The sequence below is a fragment of the Typopeltis vanoorti genome, chromosome 20, assembly GCF_054136105.1.
Source record: "Typopeltis vanoorti isolate ZY-2024b chromosome 20, IOZ_Tvanoo_1.0, whole genome shotgun sequence".
In the NCBI taxonomy this organism is placed as follows: domain Eukaryota; kingdom Metazoa; phylum Arthropoda; class Arachnida; order Uropygi; family Thelyphonidae; genus Typopeltis; species Typopeltis vanoorti.
Window position 1 is genome coordinate 35,671,885 of NC_143568.1, and position 14,303 is coordinate 35,686,187.

Here is a 14,303-nt window from a genome sequence, read left to right on the forward strand (position 1 = left end):
TCTAATCCAGAGTATTTTAGTAATAAGGTGTGACATCTTTTTGCTACTTGTATATGGAAATATGACTTCTGCATTACTTCAGCCTTGGCATAACTGATTGTAATGAGGAGGGATCCGGGAATTGGATTCTGCTAGTGACTTTTGATGTGATTGGACGTGAATTTAGGCTGTACCTGATTGAATTTTATATAAGGTTTTTTAGGAAACTCTCATTGCCCTGGAACTAACACAGTTTGAAACCTACTGTCTCCCCCTCTGCATGAAAAATGCACGAGGTCTAACAGCCGCATAGGCCCCACCTGCAAAGAGGACCAGTGGTGGATGAATGGTACTTTAGGGAGGTAGGTTTCTGCACTGTGGCCAAGTGAATTCTTGATATTCCTTTTCCCTGTTATTAGGGTATTCAGTTACAATATATTGTTGCTGGTAGACACCTGTGTGTGTGTCTACAGGATTTGCCAGTGGACCTCAAAAGTCCACAGGATTGTCTGTAATCTGTTAGGGATGCCTGAGTGAACTTAATTCTTTCTTTGTCAGTGTCTTTACAAAATTTCACTTATTACATCCTTTCACTTATTATTATTATTATTATTTCACTTATTTGATACACCCCCCCCCTCACAGAAGACAAAATGGATGATATAAATGACAAATCCATTACACAAACACAATCACTCCCTAAATCTAGAAGATGCTTCATCCCAAGACAGCATCTGTCAGACCTTGGAAACACATACAGAATTCTAAACGGTCAAAAAGAAAAGGAAAATCTCCACCACCTCAGAAGATCTCAAAATAATTGAGATGGAATCGATTAAAATGCCTAAAGAAAAGGTACCATTAATCATCTTAAGGGATAAGGAAAAATGGATTCCTGTCGCATCAGCCTTCAGGGAACATAAAATCACATTCTCATGGAACTAAAAACTCCAATGAAGGAGTTAAAATCCAACCTGCCACTGTCACGGACTATAGACAAATGACTAGGTTTATGGACAATGCAAATTTCCCATACCATACATTCGCTTTACCCAGTGAAAAGAACCTGAAGGTGGTTCTTTGTGGGGTTGCCGAAGGTATCGCAGCTGAAGATGTGATCACAGGCCTCTAAAGCAGATCTATGAACTGACAGTTGTACAGACTCAAAATATCAACTGAGCTGCTCAGGAAGAAAGCATCAGCAGGTCATTGTCATAGGTGCCAAAGGTTTGGACACACCCAAATATTATGTAAGGCAGCCTACAGGTGCTTGAAATGCAGCAAGGGACACTAGACCAACACCTGCACCTAGCCAAGCCAAGATCTACTCCTGCCTGCTGTGCTAACTGCAGAGGACCTCACCCTGCCAACTACAAGGGATGTTTTTTCAATCAAGAAAATGAGGGTCAGCAAGAGTCAGTCTCGCTCCTCCTCGCAACGACACCATAAGCAACCAAGTAGGTCGCCTCCCAGTCAGAAACACCTCACCTTCAACCACACAGGAAGGAACGAGATCTCCAACCATGACTAAAACATATGCCGAGCCTTCACGAACCAAGATTCCTACATCTCTCGAGCTGGCAAGCACCAATCTAAAATCAGTTTTAAATGCTTCCTTGCCACCATGCTGCAGGAATTCAGCAAAACAAGCCCTTCACCGTCTTCCAGAAAGCGATTCCTGCAAGGCACTCGAATCATTATAACAGCCATCTGTCATGAGTAAAAAATTTCAAACTAAAGTCACTCATGATAGTAGCATGGAATGCAAATGGACTGATAAACAAGGTCTTGGAACTTCAAGAATTTGACTCATCTCAGTGCTGATATCATCTTGATTGGTGAAACACACCTAAGACCAGCTAATAACCCTAAAATCTATGGCTACACCATGTATAGAAATGATAGAATTGGTGCATGAGGTGGAGGCACAGCCATATATATTAAGAGTTACCTGAATCATAATACAATAGCCAAACCATAAACCTGGAGGTTTACTCCAGGTTTACAGTTTGAAATCCTTGATCCAGGTTATTATTATGGGATCAAATGATTCCATAATAATAGCAGGAGACCTCAATTCAAAACACACAGCTTGGTACAGCTCTTCAATTAACAACAAAGACTACACTATTCAACTACGCAATGCTCAACTCTGCTGTTGTGGACGGACTTACTGAGCCCACCCACTTCAGCCCATCAGGTAGCTTGGATGTGCTAGACATCGTCATTGTTTAAAATATAAGATACCAATACAAATTAGAAACAGTTAATGAATTATCTTCTGACCACAGTCCCATAGTGCTTAAGCTAGGTTCATCAGATCAATTCTCTCCTCCGCACTCATTCATACCATGGGACAAGTTAGCCAAGGTTCTTTCAGATTATATTGGTCCGGTGCCCAACATCAGTAAAAAGGAAAAGTTATTAAGTTATTTACTCAGCAGTAAATAACTTAACCATTCAAATTCAGAAAGCAATAGAATCAGTCAGACAAACCACAGTCTTCCACCCAACCAACCGTATCCCAGAAGAAATCATGGATCTAATTAGAGCAGAAAGAGATACCATAATACTAGGGGCCCACAAGACAAAACAGTATCGAACAACCTAAACAGACAAGTACGTGAAACTCTTCAAAAATACAGAAACCATCAATGGGAAACCAAATTTGCTAACATCAATACTGAAGATCACTCTGTCTGGAAATTCTTAAGAGCCATCCGCACCAAAAAGCAACTCATACCTCCTATACAAACCAAGAAGGGATTGTTCACACAGATGAAGAGAAAACTGAAGCACTAATAGATAACCTTGAATCTTAGTGCAATCCATCGTATACAAATCTAAATATTAACTTTGTATACAAGATTCACCGTCACATTAGGGAAACTTTACGACAGCGCACTGTTAATTCAGAACATATCACTCTGACTACTCCAGCAGAAATAATAAATATCATCACTCACCTAAACAGTAAAAAGGCTCCAGGCCCAGATGGCATAACCAACTGAATAGTAAAACTACTTCCAAGAAAGGCCATAGTCCATTTCGTCAACATTACCAATGCCATTTTTAGATTCCAACATTTTCCCACTGCTTGGAAAACAGCCAACATCATGCCATGGAAGAAGCCAGGAAAAAACCCTCAACTTCCCAAAAGCTACAGGCCTATCAGCCTGTTGTCCAGCCTCAGAAAGGTGACAGAGAAAGTGATTTTCACAAGATTCCAAGCAGAAACATATAAGTTAGGAATTTTGCATAACGAGCAGTTTGGCTTCCCCAAGGCCCATAGTACAGTTCAACAAGTACACTGGCTAGTGGAAATCATTACAAAAGGCTATAATTGGAAACTCCATACAGCTGCCATCTTCATCGATTTAGAGAAGGCATTTGACAAAGTATGGCATCAAGGCCTTCTTTATAAACTCATAAAATTTAATTTGTCAATGAAATTAATAAAAATACTCCACTCATACCTGAAAGACAGATATATGCAGGTCAACTGCCTTATCTTCATATTATGGTTAGGAAATCCAACTTGGAAGGCTGTGGGTGCTTAAGTTCCTGTTAAAGCCATTCATGAATGAATTAATATATATACACACACACACACAGTAGACGACACTTATTATGATCACTTTGGGACAGTCGCTTTCAATAACAATAACCGGCTGATAACATTAAGTGAAGGATATAAAAAAATTGTATAATTTATTTCAATTTATTGTTATGAACATAATTTAATTTATTGTTATGAACATAAAATTTATTTTAAAAACTTATCTAGTGTTGTCTGTCGTGTCTTTGAATATAGTAGTTCATGAATAAATTACTCATACTCATAATGCCTTTCGAAGTTTGCCGCTTTATGTTACACACCCTGAGGAAGTATTCATAGAGCTTCTTGAATCTGGGCATTGGTTGGAAGAGCTGCTAAAATATATTCTTCAATACTTGTATTAGGTTCTCTTTCTTCTATTTAAAGTTCTCATTGGAAGCAGCTTGACATATTTAGTTGTAGCCACCACTTCAACATTGTTATCAATATCCAACCAATTTTCAAATTCTTCTTTTGACATACTGTCTGAGGTTTTATCAAAAATTTCATTTGTGAGATATTCAAATTCTTCAGAAGGAGGAGTTTGAGTTTATCTTAAAAAATCCACTTTTTTTGGAAGCAGTTTTCATTAGTCTTCTCTGAGACTTGCTTCCATGACATTGCTACCAAATGCAATGAATCAAGAAGGGAAATCTTTTTTGCAGATTGGTCTTTTATATAATCAAGTTCAGCTATAATTCTCATAAAAACATCTCTGCGATAATAAGCTTTAAAAGTTTGTTGATGCCTTGATCACATGGTTGAATTAATAATGTAGCGTTCGAAGGCAAGAAAATTACTTTGTTCTTTAATGATAAATTGTTTGTGTGTGCAGCGTAGTTGTCTACTAACAAGATGATTTTTCACTTTAATTTAAGATCCCACTTAACTAACCAATTGTTGAAAATGTCATTAGTCATCCAAGCATTTGCACTAGAACAGTAGTCAACAGACAAACTTTTAACCAACACTGAAGATTTTTACTTTTTCCAGTCACTAGGAGCTCTCATTTCTCACCTTTGATATTAGCACAACAAAGAAGTGTCACTTGCTGTTTTAAAGATTTAAATCCCTTAGTACAGTACTTTCATTTTTAAACAAATAAGTATGCTCAGGCATTGCATGAAAATAGTCCTGTTTCGTCTGCTTTGTAAATATCCTCAGGAGAATATTCAGCAATAATTTTTGGCCACTCAATCTTAATCCACGTATCAGCTGATAAAAAAAAATCACTTTTTTATTTACTATGAATATACTTGTACACAATATTCTCTTGCTTTTTTCCACCTGTTAAATCTTCCATCATTTGCAGTGAAATTTTCTTTGCCTGTTGTTTTTCAAGGTTCTTCTGCTTTTTGACGCATCAAAGGCGCATTAATCGAAGCATTCTTTTCATGAACATTACTAAACCATTTTAATGCTGATTCAACTTGAGTATTCTTACCAGATTGGGCTCTTTTCTGATCCATGTTCTCATTAGTAAGAGCTGAAGTTTCAATGTTTGATCTTTTTTTTAAGATCTTACACAGGAATGGTTGTGAAATTTTTAAATGTACAGCTGTACTATGCTGACTCATTTTGGGCAATTATCATAGCACTCTAAAATTCTTTGCTTTTCTTGATTAAAGGATTTTGACAAATGTACTTTGTCAAATTTTCTCCTGATTAACCCTTTTTTTTTCTTAGAATTCTAAGATACAACAGGCTAAATATTCAAGTATTTTGATAATAACCAGCACTTTGATCATAATAGATTATTTTTAATTCATTTTAAATGGTGTGGTTTGGAACTGACTGATTTTGATAACAATAGCCGATTGATGATAACATCCGCAATCACAATAAGCCGATTCTACTGTGTGTGTGTGTGTGTGTGTGTGTGTGTGTGTGTGTGTGTGTGTGTGTGTGTGTGTGTGTGTGTGTGTAAGATCAAAGAAAAAAACTAGAGCAGAATACATACGAAGGCCAAGAAAACTCCTTAAGTCAAAGCTTAATGCCAGAAATTTGATAAAAACAATTAACACCTGGGCCATATCTGTTCTGAGATATTCAGCGAGCATTGTTGAATGGACCCAGCTAGAATTGGAATTAATGACAATGCACTATGTCCTTAATTCTCGCAGGCTGTGAAATGACATTAATAGGCTCTACCTATCATGCAAAAAAGGAGGCAGAGGATTATTACAAGTAAAGCAAATTGAAGAAGAAAAACGAAATCTGAATGATTATCTGCAGAAAACAACAGAGAAATTTCTAATTGAGGTAAGGAAAGAGGGTTTATTTAAACCCATGAAGACAAAATTGAAGTAAAAGACCAAACAAGTAAAAGTGAGAACCGAAAGAAGGCATTGAATGAAACTACCTTCACAGCATAGAGGACAGCGCTGACAGCTACTTGACCTGGCAATGGTAACTCCACTAAAGAAATTTTGCTGTGATTTTGCTGCACCCACTAATACACCACGTTATTAGTGGGTGCAGCAAAATCACACAGCCTGAGTACCGTAAAAGGCATGATAATGTGGCTAAGATAATTCACTGGCATTTATCTAAAAAGTACAGGTTTAAAGTATCTAAAGACTATTGAAAGCATAAAGTTGAAAGAAAAGAAGAAAGTATATCAAAAATTCCTGACAAATAAGTCAGCTTGTGTTCTTAGAGAATACAGAGACAAATGTAAGAAAGCTAACCACTGAATAAAACTAGCTAAACAAAAGTCATGGGCAGACTTTGGTAAGAACATAGAAAATACATATCAAGAAGCTGGCAAGATATTCTGGTTGCTGAAGAATCTCAGAAATGGAGGATAGAATGCTGTAAAACGAATTAGAGCTGATAAAGGTAACATGAAAACTGGAGAAAAAGATATGATGTATGGAGTAATTACTTCAAAAAATTGCTGAATGAAACAATCAGTGACAGCAGAGTGGTAAAAAAAAACACTGACCAGACATGCAATCAGGAATACATATCTATACTTGAAGTAGAAAAAGCCATCAAAAGCACTGCATAGCTCAGAATGCCTGGACAGAGGGAGGAATTCCAGATGATTGGAGCAGAGCTCTCACAGTATCCATATATAAAAAGGGAAATAAAACTGAATATGAGAATTACAGATGTATTTCTCTACTGAGTGTTCCTGGTAAGATTTATGCCAATACACTTGAGAAATGGTTGAGAAGGGAAGTTTGGTGAAGAACAAGCTGGATTCATGCCAAATAGAGGCTGTCAGGATCAGATTTTCAATTTACGACAGATAGTTAAGAAATCATAGAACCGTTTAAAAAAAACCTTTCATAGCAAAAATAGACAGAATTTTGTCTCTCCCTGGTGAATATTGCAAAATCTTGCAATAGAGTCCCCATGGAGTCAAAAGACTGATTGTGGGAGACTCTCACTAACCATTATTCACACAACAGCTATTGCACTTTTCCTTAAACTTATTCCCTTTTGGGATATATTGCAAAATTTTGCAATATTCACCAAGGAGAGACAAAATTCTGTCTATTTTTGCTATGAAAGGTTTTTTAAATGGTTCTTTCCTCTTAATTCAGTGTGGTCTTATGGTCAATTGCAGGGATGACAGGAGAGCAATCCCAGGTAGAGAAGGCCAACTCAAGGCAAGTAACTCAGATAAGGCTAATCACATGGATATCAGGTGGTTAACATTATCTGTATTTTCTCTGTCTCATTCTATCTATGTGTCTTTTCCTCCTAATACTGGCATGCTTTCTTACACACTTGTACTAACCACTCTATGCCTATGATGAGCAGCATTTTACTTTTTTTCACCCAATAAAAGTCGAAACCAGTCTGGATAGTGACCCTTCCTATAATGTATAGCATTATACATGTCTGTAAGGATATGTGTTTTGCATTATGGGATACTAAGACTAGTGATGTGAAGTCATTAACCTCGTGAAGTTACTTCATGCACAAACTTTGTTTGCTTACACTTGGATAAAAGATTAAACCAAGAATATAATTTCTGAGCATCTTTAATTTATACTTTAACCAACAGGAAAAACTTTTAAAAATATAATTAATCAAGTGGACTATAGATTTTGAGAAGTTCACATCTTTTGTAATAAATGTCACTTAGACCCTTGACATTTTCTTCTTTGATGGGGAAGATAATCAAATTAATATCCTATCCTAATTTACGCTCACTCGTAGACTTACACATTTTACTGTGTAGGTATTCGGAACTGAAATCCTATGGAATAGGTTGGTTACTCCTTATTCCTGGAGGTGTTCTATGTCTGTAGAAGCGTGTGTTCACTGGGGTTGGTTTGCCTCTCTGAGGGATGAAAAACCTGAGTTTCTGAGTGGGAAAAAACCCTGCCTCCATATGAGACTGGCTAACTCACCTTTAGGACCAGATAAAGGTTCCTCATGTCACTGACGGGAATCGGACCCAGGTCTTTCCGACCAAAAATGCTTAGTCGATACTGACTGAGCTATGGAGGCCCTAATCAAATTAATAACAATTTTTTTTTTAACCAACTAACATACCATTATTGTGTTGCATATAAATAAATATTTTCGTTTCCTTTTTAGTTGCATCTATGCAGAAAATGGTTAGCCAGTTGGGAACACAACAAGATTCTGAAAGTCTCCGTGCTCAGCTGTAAGTTTTTTGTATTTTTCTGCATTTGATTGTTGTTGAAATATTTCCAGATAATACTCGATTCCATGATATAGTATGTAATTGGATACGTGATTTAATAAAAGCATTTCCATGGTTAGGGCATACATCTTTATGGAGAATAAAGGATTAAAAAAAAAGTGAGAATGCACCACAAGCATGTTGTATTGTTTTTTTATGATTGATATTAACCAACATCAGCATTTCCATTCTGTTTGATATAGTATACAGTGTGAAACTGGCTGAATAATTGATATGCAGGACTATATTTTCCTTCAGCATTTTCTTTTTAAAAGTGAAATCAAATGCCAATAAAAATTATATTTGGAAATAAGTAATGATTTGACAAGACCATAAGGATCAAACATAATATTGAAACAGATGATAGAATGGGGAGTTGGTAGAGAGAGATATTCCTGACATTCTTTTATCTTTCTTTTAAGATGTGAAAGGTTTTTGTGTAAAACGATGGTCATGAAGACATTTAAAACTTTTTGGAAGTAAATAAAATTAGTTATACAAATCGATTTTGATTGTGAGGAGAAAAACATGAATATACAGATGGTGAGAAATTACGTCTAAAAGTGGAATAAGCAGCCTCTTTTAGACAAGAGGCCTCTTATTTCTTCTCTTACTTAGAAGAGATAAGCAGATTAGTTGACATAAATAGTGATAGTAAGAACAGGATACTGTACAAGGTCATGAAAGGGAATGACAGGTGTTTTATATTTGAAAATAGCAGGTCATGATCATAGGAAAAACCATTTATGTACATTCATTAAGATTTTCTACTTCTGTGTAAGTGTTATTTATTATTATAGCAGTTTAACAACTGCAGTGCTAATAAATACACAAACAGAGCTACACATCTTTTTTTTCCAAACTGATTATCACTTGTCTTTAGTTTAATGGAAGTAATAATCTCTAGGGATAATTATTATGATATGGTATCTCCATGGAGTCAAAAGGCTGATTGTGGGAGACTCGCACTAACCATTATTCACACAACAGCTATCGTACTTTTCCTTAAACGTATTCCCTTTTGGGACATATGCAACTACCTCTGGCAATTCATTCACCACTCTCCAAGTGAAGAACCTGATCTGTATATCCTTGCTAACCACATTCTTACAAAATATACAAAGAGCTGCATGGGATTGCTATGGGATCCCCCCCCCCCGCCTTCCCCATTATCTAACTTCTATATGAGGCATTTTGAAAATCAAGTACTAAATACAGCCACACTTAAACTGATGGTTTGGCTGTGTTATGTTGTTGATAATGTGTTTGCTGTTTTGTCACAAATTAGATATATTTTTGGTGTGTCTGAGCGAAAACCACTCATATAGGAAAGCACTTACATAAACAGTTACACCACTACCACCCTTCTCAACAGTGTGGTATCCTCAAAATACTTACTCACTGAGCCAAGGTTATTTGTTAAAGTGACATAGCTCTTGAAACTGAGCTTGGGGACCTTCACAATACAGTTTTAGCTAATAGCTACAGCCTATATAAAATAATTAAAATATTGCATTTACCCCTATCCTCCCAATTCCCAACACACAGAATTGCAGCAAAACTATTCCCATCTCATATGGTTTAAGGATATATCAGAAAAAATAGTCAAAGTTCTCTGCAAATATGATCTCCGTGCTATTTTAAACCTTTCATTCAGCTGGTTACCTTCATACATTTTTGTAAAAATCAACTACATCCTCTTGAACATCCTGGAATGTATAAAGTCCCTTGTATCTGCAGTTTGGCCTACTTTGGACAGACTGGTAGATCATTTAACATCCACCTTGAATAACACAAAAATTACTTTTGTGATCATCTGTATGGCAAGTTGGAATTGGCAGACCATTTTCTGGATTCCCTTTCACATAAGATCAAATGGAGGAAAACATCTTTATTATATAGAAGTCATTATAGGACTAAGAAACTATTTTTAGAATCAGCATCAGCTATGAAGTTCTCTCCTAACCTCAACAGGTATGGTTGCATTAATTTACCAAAGATCTGGGAGAATATCATTTTAAGATCTGATAGCCTGACTTCTCTAAATTAACTTTGTGGTTATCTGACCCATAGAGGGTACCATAAGGACATTAGTTCTATTGTCAGTTACAGTTTAAATTGTTTTCCTTAATTGCATACTTTAGTGCTGTTTGCCTATCACAGTTATAATTGTGCTCTGATGATGCTGGTTAGAAAACCAGCTTAGTGAGTTTAATAAATATATATTTTTCCTCTTTTGGTGTTGTTTATACCATAAAACAATATGAATCACCAAAGACACCTAAGCCTTTCCATACAAATGCCAAGGATTGTATTCTTGTAAGCTCTCTTGTCAAATTTTTGAAACTATCAAGGTATCAAACGTACATTTTGTTCTTTAAAATAAGGTTGGAACTTTAATGTTCCATATTTCTATTTCTTTTACGTTGTCAAAATGAAGCTATATGGCTCTTTCTTTGATAAGTCCTTAAATGTTTCTCATATTCTATATACAATAGGATTTAGACCTGGGATTCAAAACTGCTTAGATTTCAGGATGTTGTTATTCTGGCCATCTTTTTATGACAATGTTTATTTCATCTTTAGTTCAAAAGTCCTTATAAATGTTTCTTGTATCATACAAAGGATTCAAAAATAGGTCTTTCCAACATAGGGCATTTTTCCACAAGTGCATTACAGAAGTGCTAAACATAAATTCAGTAGCGATAAGTGTGTAGCTGGTTGCATAGTCAACACTAGATTGGTATTTTTTAAATGTTACTTTCCTGATCAGTGTTTGCATTTTTAAGTTTTAATTGGAGGGATGGAAGTAGTGCTTACAAATTACAGCATTTACCAATAAATGGTAATAAATAATTTCTCTTGAGATTGGAATACAGATTAATGTGGTCTGATCCTGTAAAATGATAACTGAAATCATTCAGTCTCTTTAACAGTGTTTCCAATGTCAGTTTCAGATTGTACCATGATTTCTTTATAAGTGTTGTGCATTTTTTTTCACCTTGAAAAAAAAAAAGGATGCAATAAAGTATAAAATGAGTTTAGCTTTTTTTAAAAGCAGATACAATATTTCTATATGTTTAAAAGCATTTCAAATCTTTCTCCTCATAAAAAAAAAAGAGTCTTGATCATGTTAAAGATATTAGCAGAAAAGGAAATGACCATTTTGCTTCCTTGAAAATGTTGCATTATTTTATGAAAATAAATTATTATATATATCATCATCAACAACAGCTTTCTCCAGTCCACTGCTGGAGAAGTGCCTTTCCATGCTTCTTCCATTTTAACCGGTCTTGTGCATATCTACTATAAAGTCCACAACAGCCTGTTATCTCATAATCCCACTCTACCACTGGTCTATCTGGGTTCCGATAACCAGTTCTTGGTGTCCATCTTTTGTCAGACATCCTCATCACAAGTCCTGTCCAGTGCCATTTGTTGCCTTCTGTTACTAAGACAATGTCCATTATCTTTGTTTTGTTTGTTTTCATCCTTATCCAAATATTATTCTTTTTATCTGACACCAGGTTATTTCCAAAATGGTTCTTTCCATGTTTCTTTGTGGTGTTTTCAGTTTCTCTAGGTGTTTTTTAGTCAGACTCCAGGTTTTACTACCATATGCGATTTTCAATAATTTCTAAGATGTATTCTGATCACCGTGTAATCATAAGGGAAAGGATTCTTTTTAGGAAGTTTGGTAAATTGCTTTTGAATATCTTTCTATAATGGTTAAAAACTTTCCATCCGGCTGTTATTTTTGCTTTATCCATATTTATTTGTAGGCCTATATCCAGCTTCATTTAATTCAATAATCATGTGTTCTAGTTCTTTTGGTGATGTTGCTATTAGAATGATATCCTCAGCAAATCTTAGATTGCTTAAGTATTCTTTATCAATATTCAGTCCTCTTTTCTCCTGGTTCAGTTTTCTCATAGCATATTCAAGGACTATAGGAAATAATTTTGGTGAGATAGTCTCCCTTTCTGACTTCTCTTTTTATTTCTGATTTCTCTTTCTTTTCAACTTAAATTTATTACTGATTAGCCGCTCTCATATCATTTAATATGTTAATATAAATATCATCTATTTCTATATGTTTTAAAGCTTCAATCATTTTATATAGGTCTTGTTGAGTCCAAGGCTTTTTCATAATGTATGAAAGCCGAAGAAATCGGTATATTATATTCTTTTGTTTTTTCCATTACTTGATTTAAGGCTTGTTAATGATCTAAAGTTGAGAAGGATATTCTGGAACCTGCCTGTTCTTTTGATTGATGAAAAGTTAATATATTGTTTATTCTGCCATCTATAATTTTTGAAACAGCTTATGAAGGACTGATAGTGTTATAGGTTTATAATTGCTTATGTCTGTTTTATCACCTTTCTTATATAGAAGGATTTTTCCAGTATTTCAACTTTTATGAGTTCTTTTTCTTAAAATTGTTCATCTTTGGACTATAGTCATTATAGTTTTCAGTGTTCTTTTCTCTGTTGTTCTCTCTTACTTTCTCTTTATTTGTGTATAATTCTTGATAAAATTTAACTAATTTAGCTATAATCTCCAACATGTTTATAATCAGTATTCCATTTTCATCTTTTACACCTGTCATATAAAGATTACCTGCATTATAAAAAAGTTTTCTTTATACTGCTGTTATATTCTGTTGCTGTAACAGAAGGGAGCAGATGTATCCAGTGCAGTTTAATACTTCAATCAACTTCAAGTTATATACCGGCATGATTGTAAGCACCTGATCTATTGCATTATAAAATTAGTTTTTTAAATTTGCGAAGCTAGAGAAAGTTATTTTAAATTTTTTAAAATTTTCATTGTTCCTCTTGTTATCACTACAATGGTATGCTTTAGAGTTCTGGGAAATTGTGATAGCTTACTTTTCCCTGAATTCACCCGAAGCAATGACCAGCAAAAGCTCAGCAGGAATCAGTCAAAGGTTGCAGGATTCCGATAATCAAGGAAAAAGACACCAGCCAGAGTCTTAGCTCCAGAGAAAGGAAAGACATCAGTCTCAGTCCCCCCCCCCTTTGAAAAAACAATGGACAAAGGTCAGTGCTCTTATGCCAATATTATATCTAATACCTCCATGCAAATTAATACTACTGGGATGATGACCACCGTGCATATAAACATACAACTAATCGACCACATTTCCTGAGACAATGGAATAGTAATTTTCATGATCGAAAATATCCCATTAGAAAAATACCTTGACACAGTGGCGCAGCATGTCCCACCAAAAAATAAAACCCATGTTTCAAGAGCGTTCAAATGTACTTTAACAAAGCATCTTGGTCTTAGACATTAATTGAAAAGGGAATAAACATTGGAGCATGCCACGTTAATGTCTCACCAATCACTCTAGTTCCCACGAAAGTAACAGTGTCAAATGTTCCACCAGAAATAAGCACCCAATGCTTAACGGATTACTGTCAAATATGGCACAGTGACAGGTAAAATCTGAACGCTACGAGCCGCTGCCACTAGGTCTGAATTCACTCACATCAAGTTTTAGAAGACAGGCTCTAATGCACTTTGGCGACAACACAATCAGCTCCATACCTAAAATAACATGGAAATAGATGGAGTACCCTACACTTTGTATATTACTGCTGCTGCTCAGTGCTTCTACTGTCACAAAGAAGGTCATGTAAGGAAGTTATGCTTGTTATACCCAAAAATGAGAAACCAGCTAACAATACAACCAACCCTAATAGATCAGAAAACCAGAAGCATGAAACATCTAAACCCAAAAAACAGAGCATTCCTAACAAACAACTTGAGGAAAAAATTTTCAGTCAAATAATGAGGAGACAAAATCAAGTGCCACTAATGAAACCTGGCTTTTGGAAGAACTTGTGGCAAAATCGTTTAAATGCCATCCTAGAGAAAAGGAAATAGGGAAACAGACAATAACCAACTCTGATAAAAAATTAAAAATAACAAAGAGGAGCAAGAAACCAAAATGGAAAAACAGCCAAAGATGAACCAGCACAACAGAGAATCTTGGGGATGAGATTGAGCTACCTGAGTCTTCAGAT

At 35.5% G+C, this 14,303-nt stretch overlaps 1 protein-coding gene across 2 annotated transcripts in view; it reads left to right on the top strand.

The window, feature by feature from the left end:
• LOC150095364 (syntaxin-7-like) overlaps positions 1-14,303 on the top strand; it is a 275,749-nt gene that overhangs the window by 51,715 nt on the left and 209,731 nt on the right. For both annotated transcript variants that reach the window (XR_016550052.1, XM_090410144.1), the window contains exon 4: positions 8,138-8,207. Coding sequence is in view for 1 of the 2 variants with exons in the window: in XM_090410144.1 (XP_090266270.1) it covers positions 8,138-8,207 (70 nt within the window). In the remaining variant the exon portion in view is untranslated. The remainder of the gene's footprint in view (positions 1-8,137; positions 8,208-14,303) is intronic.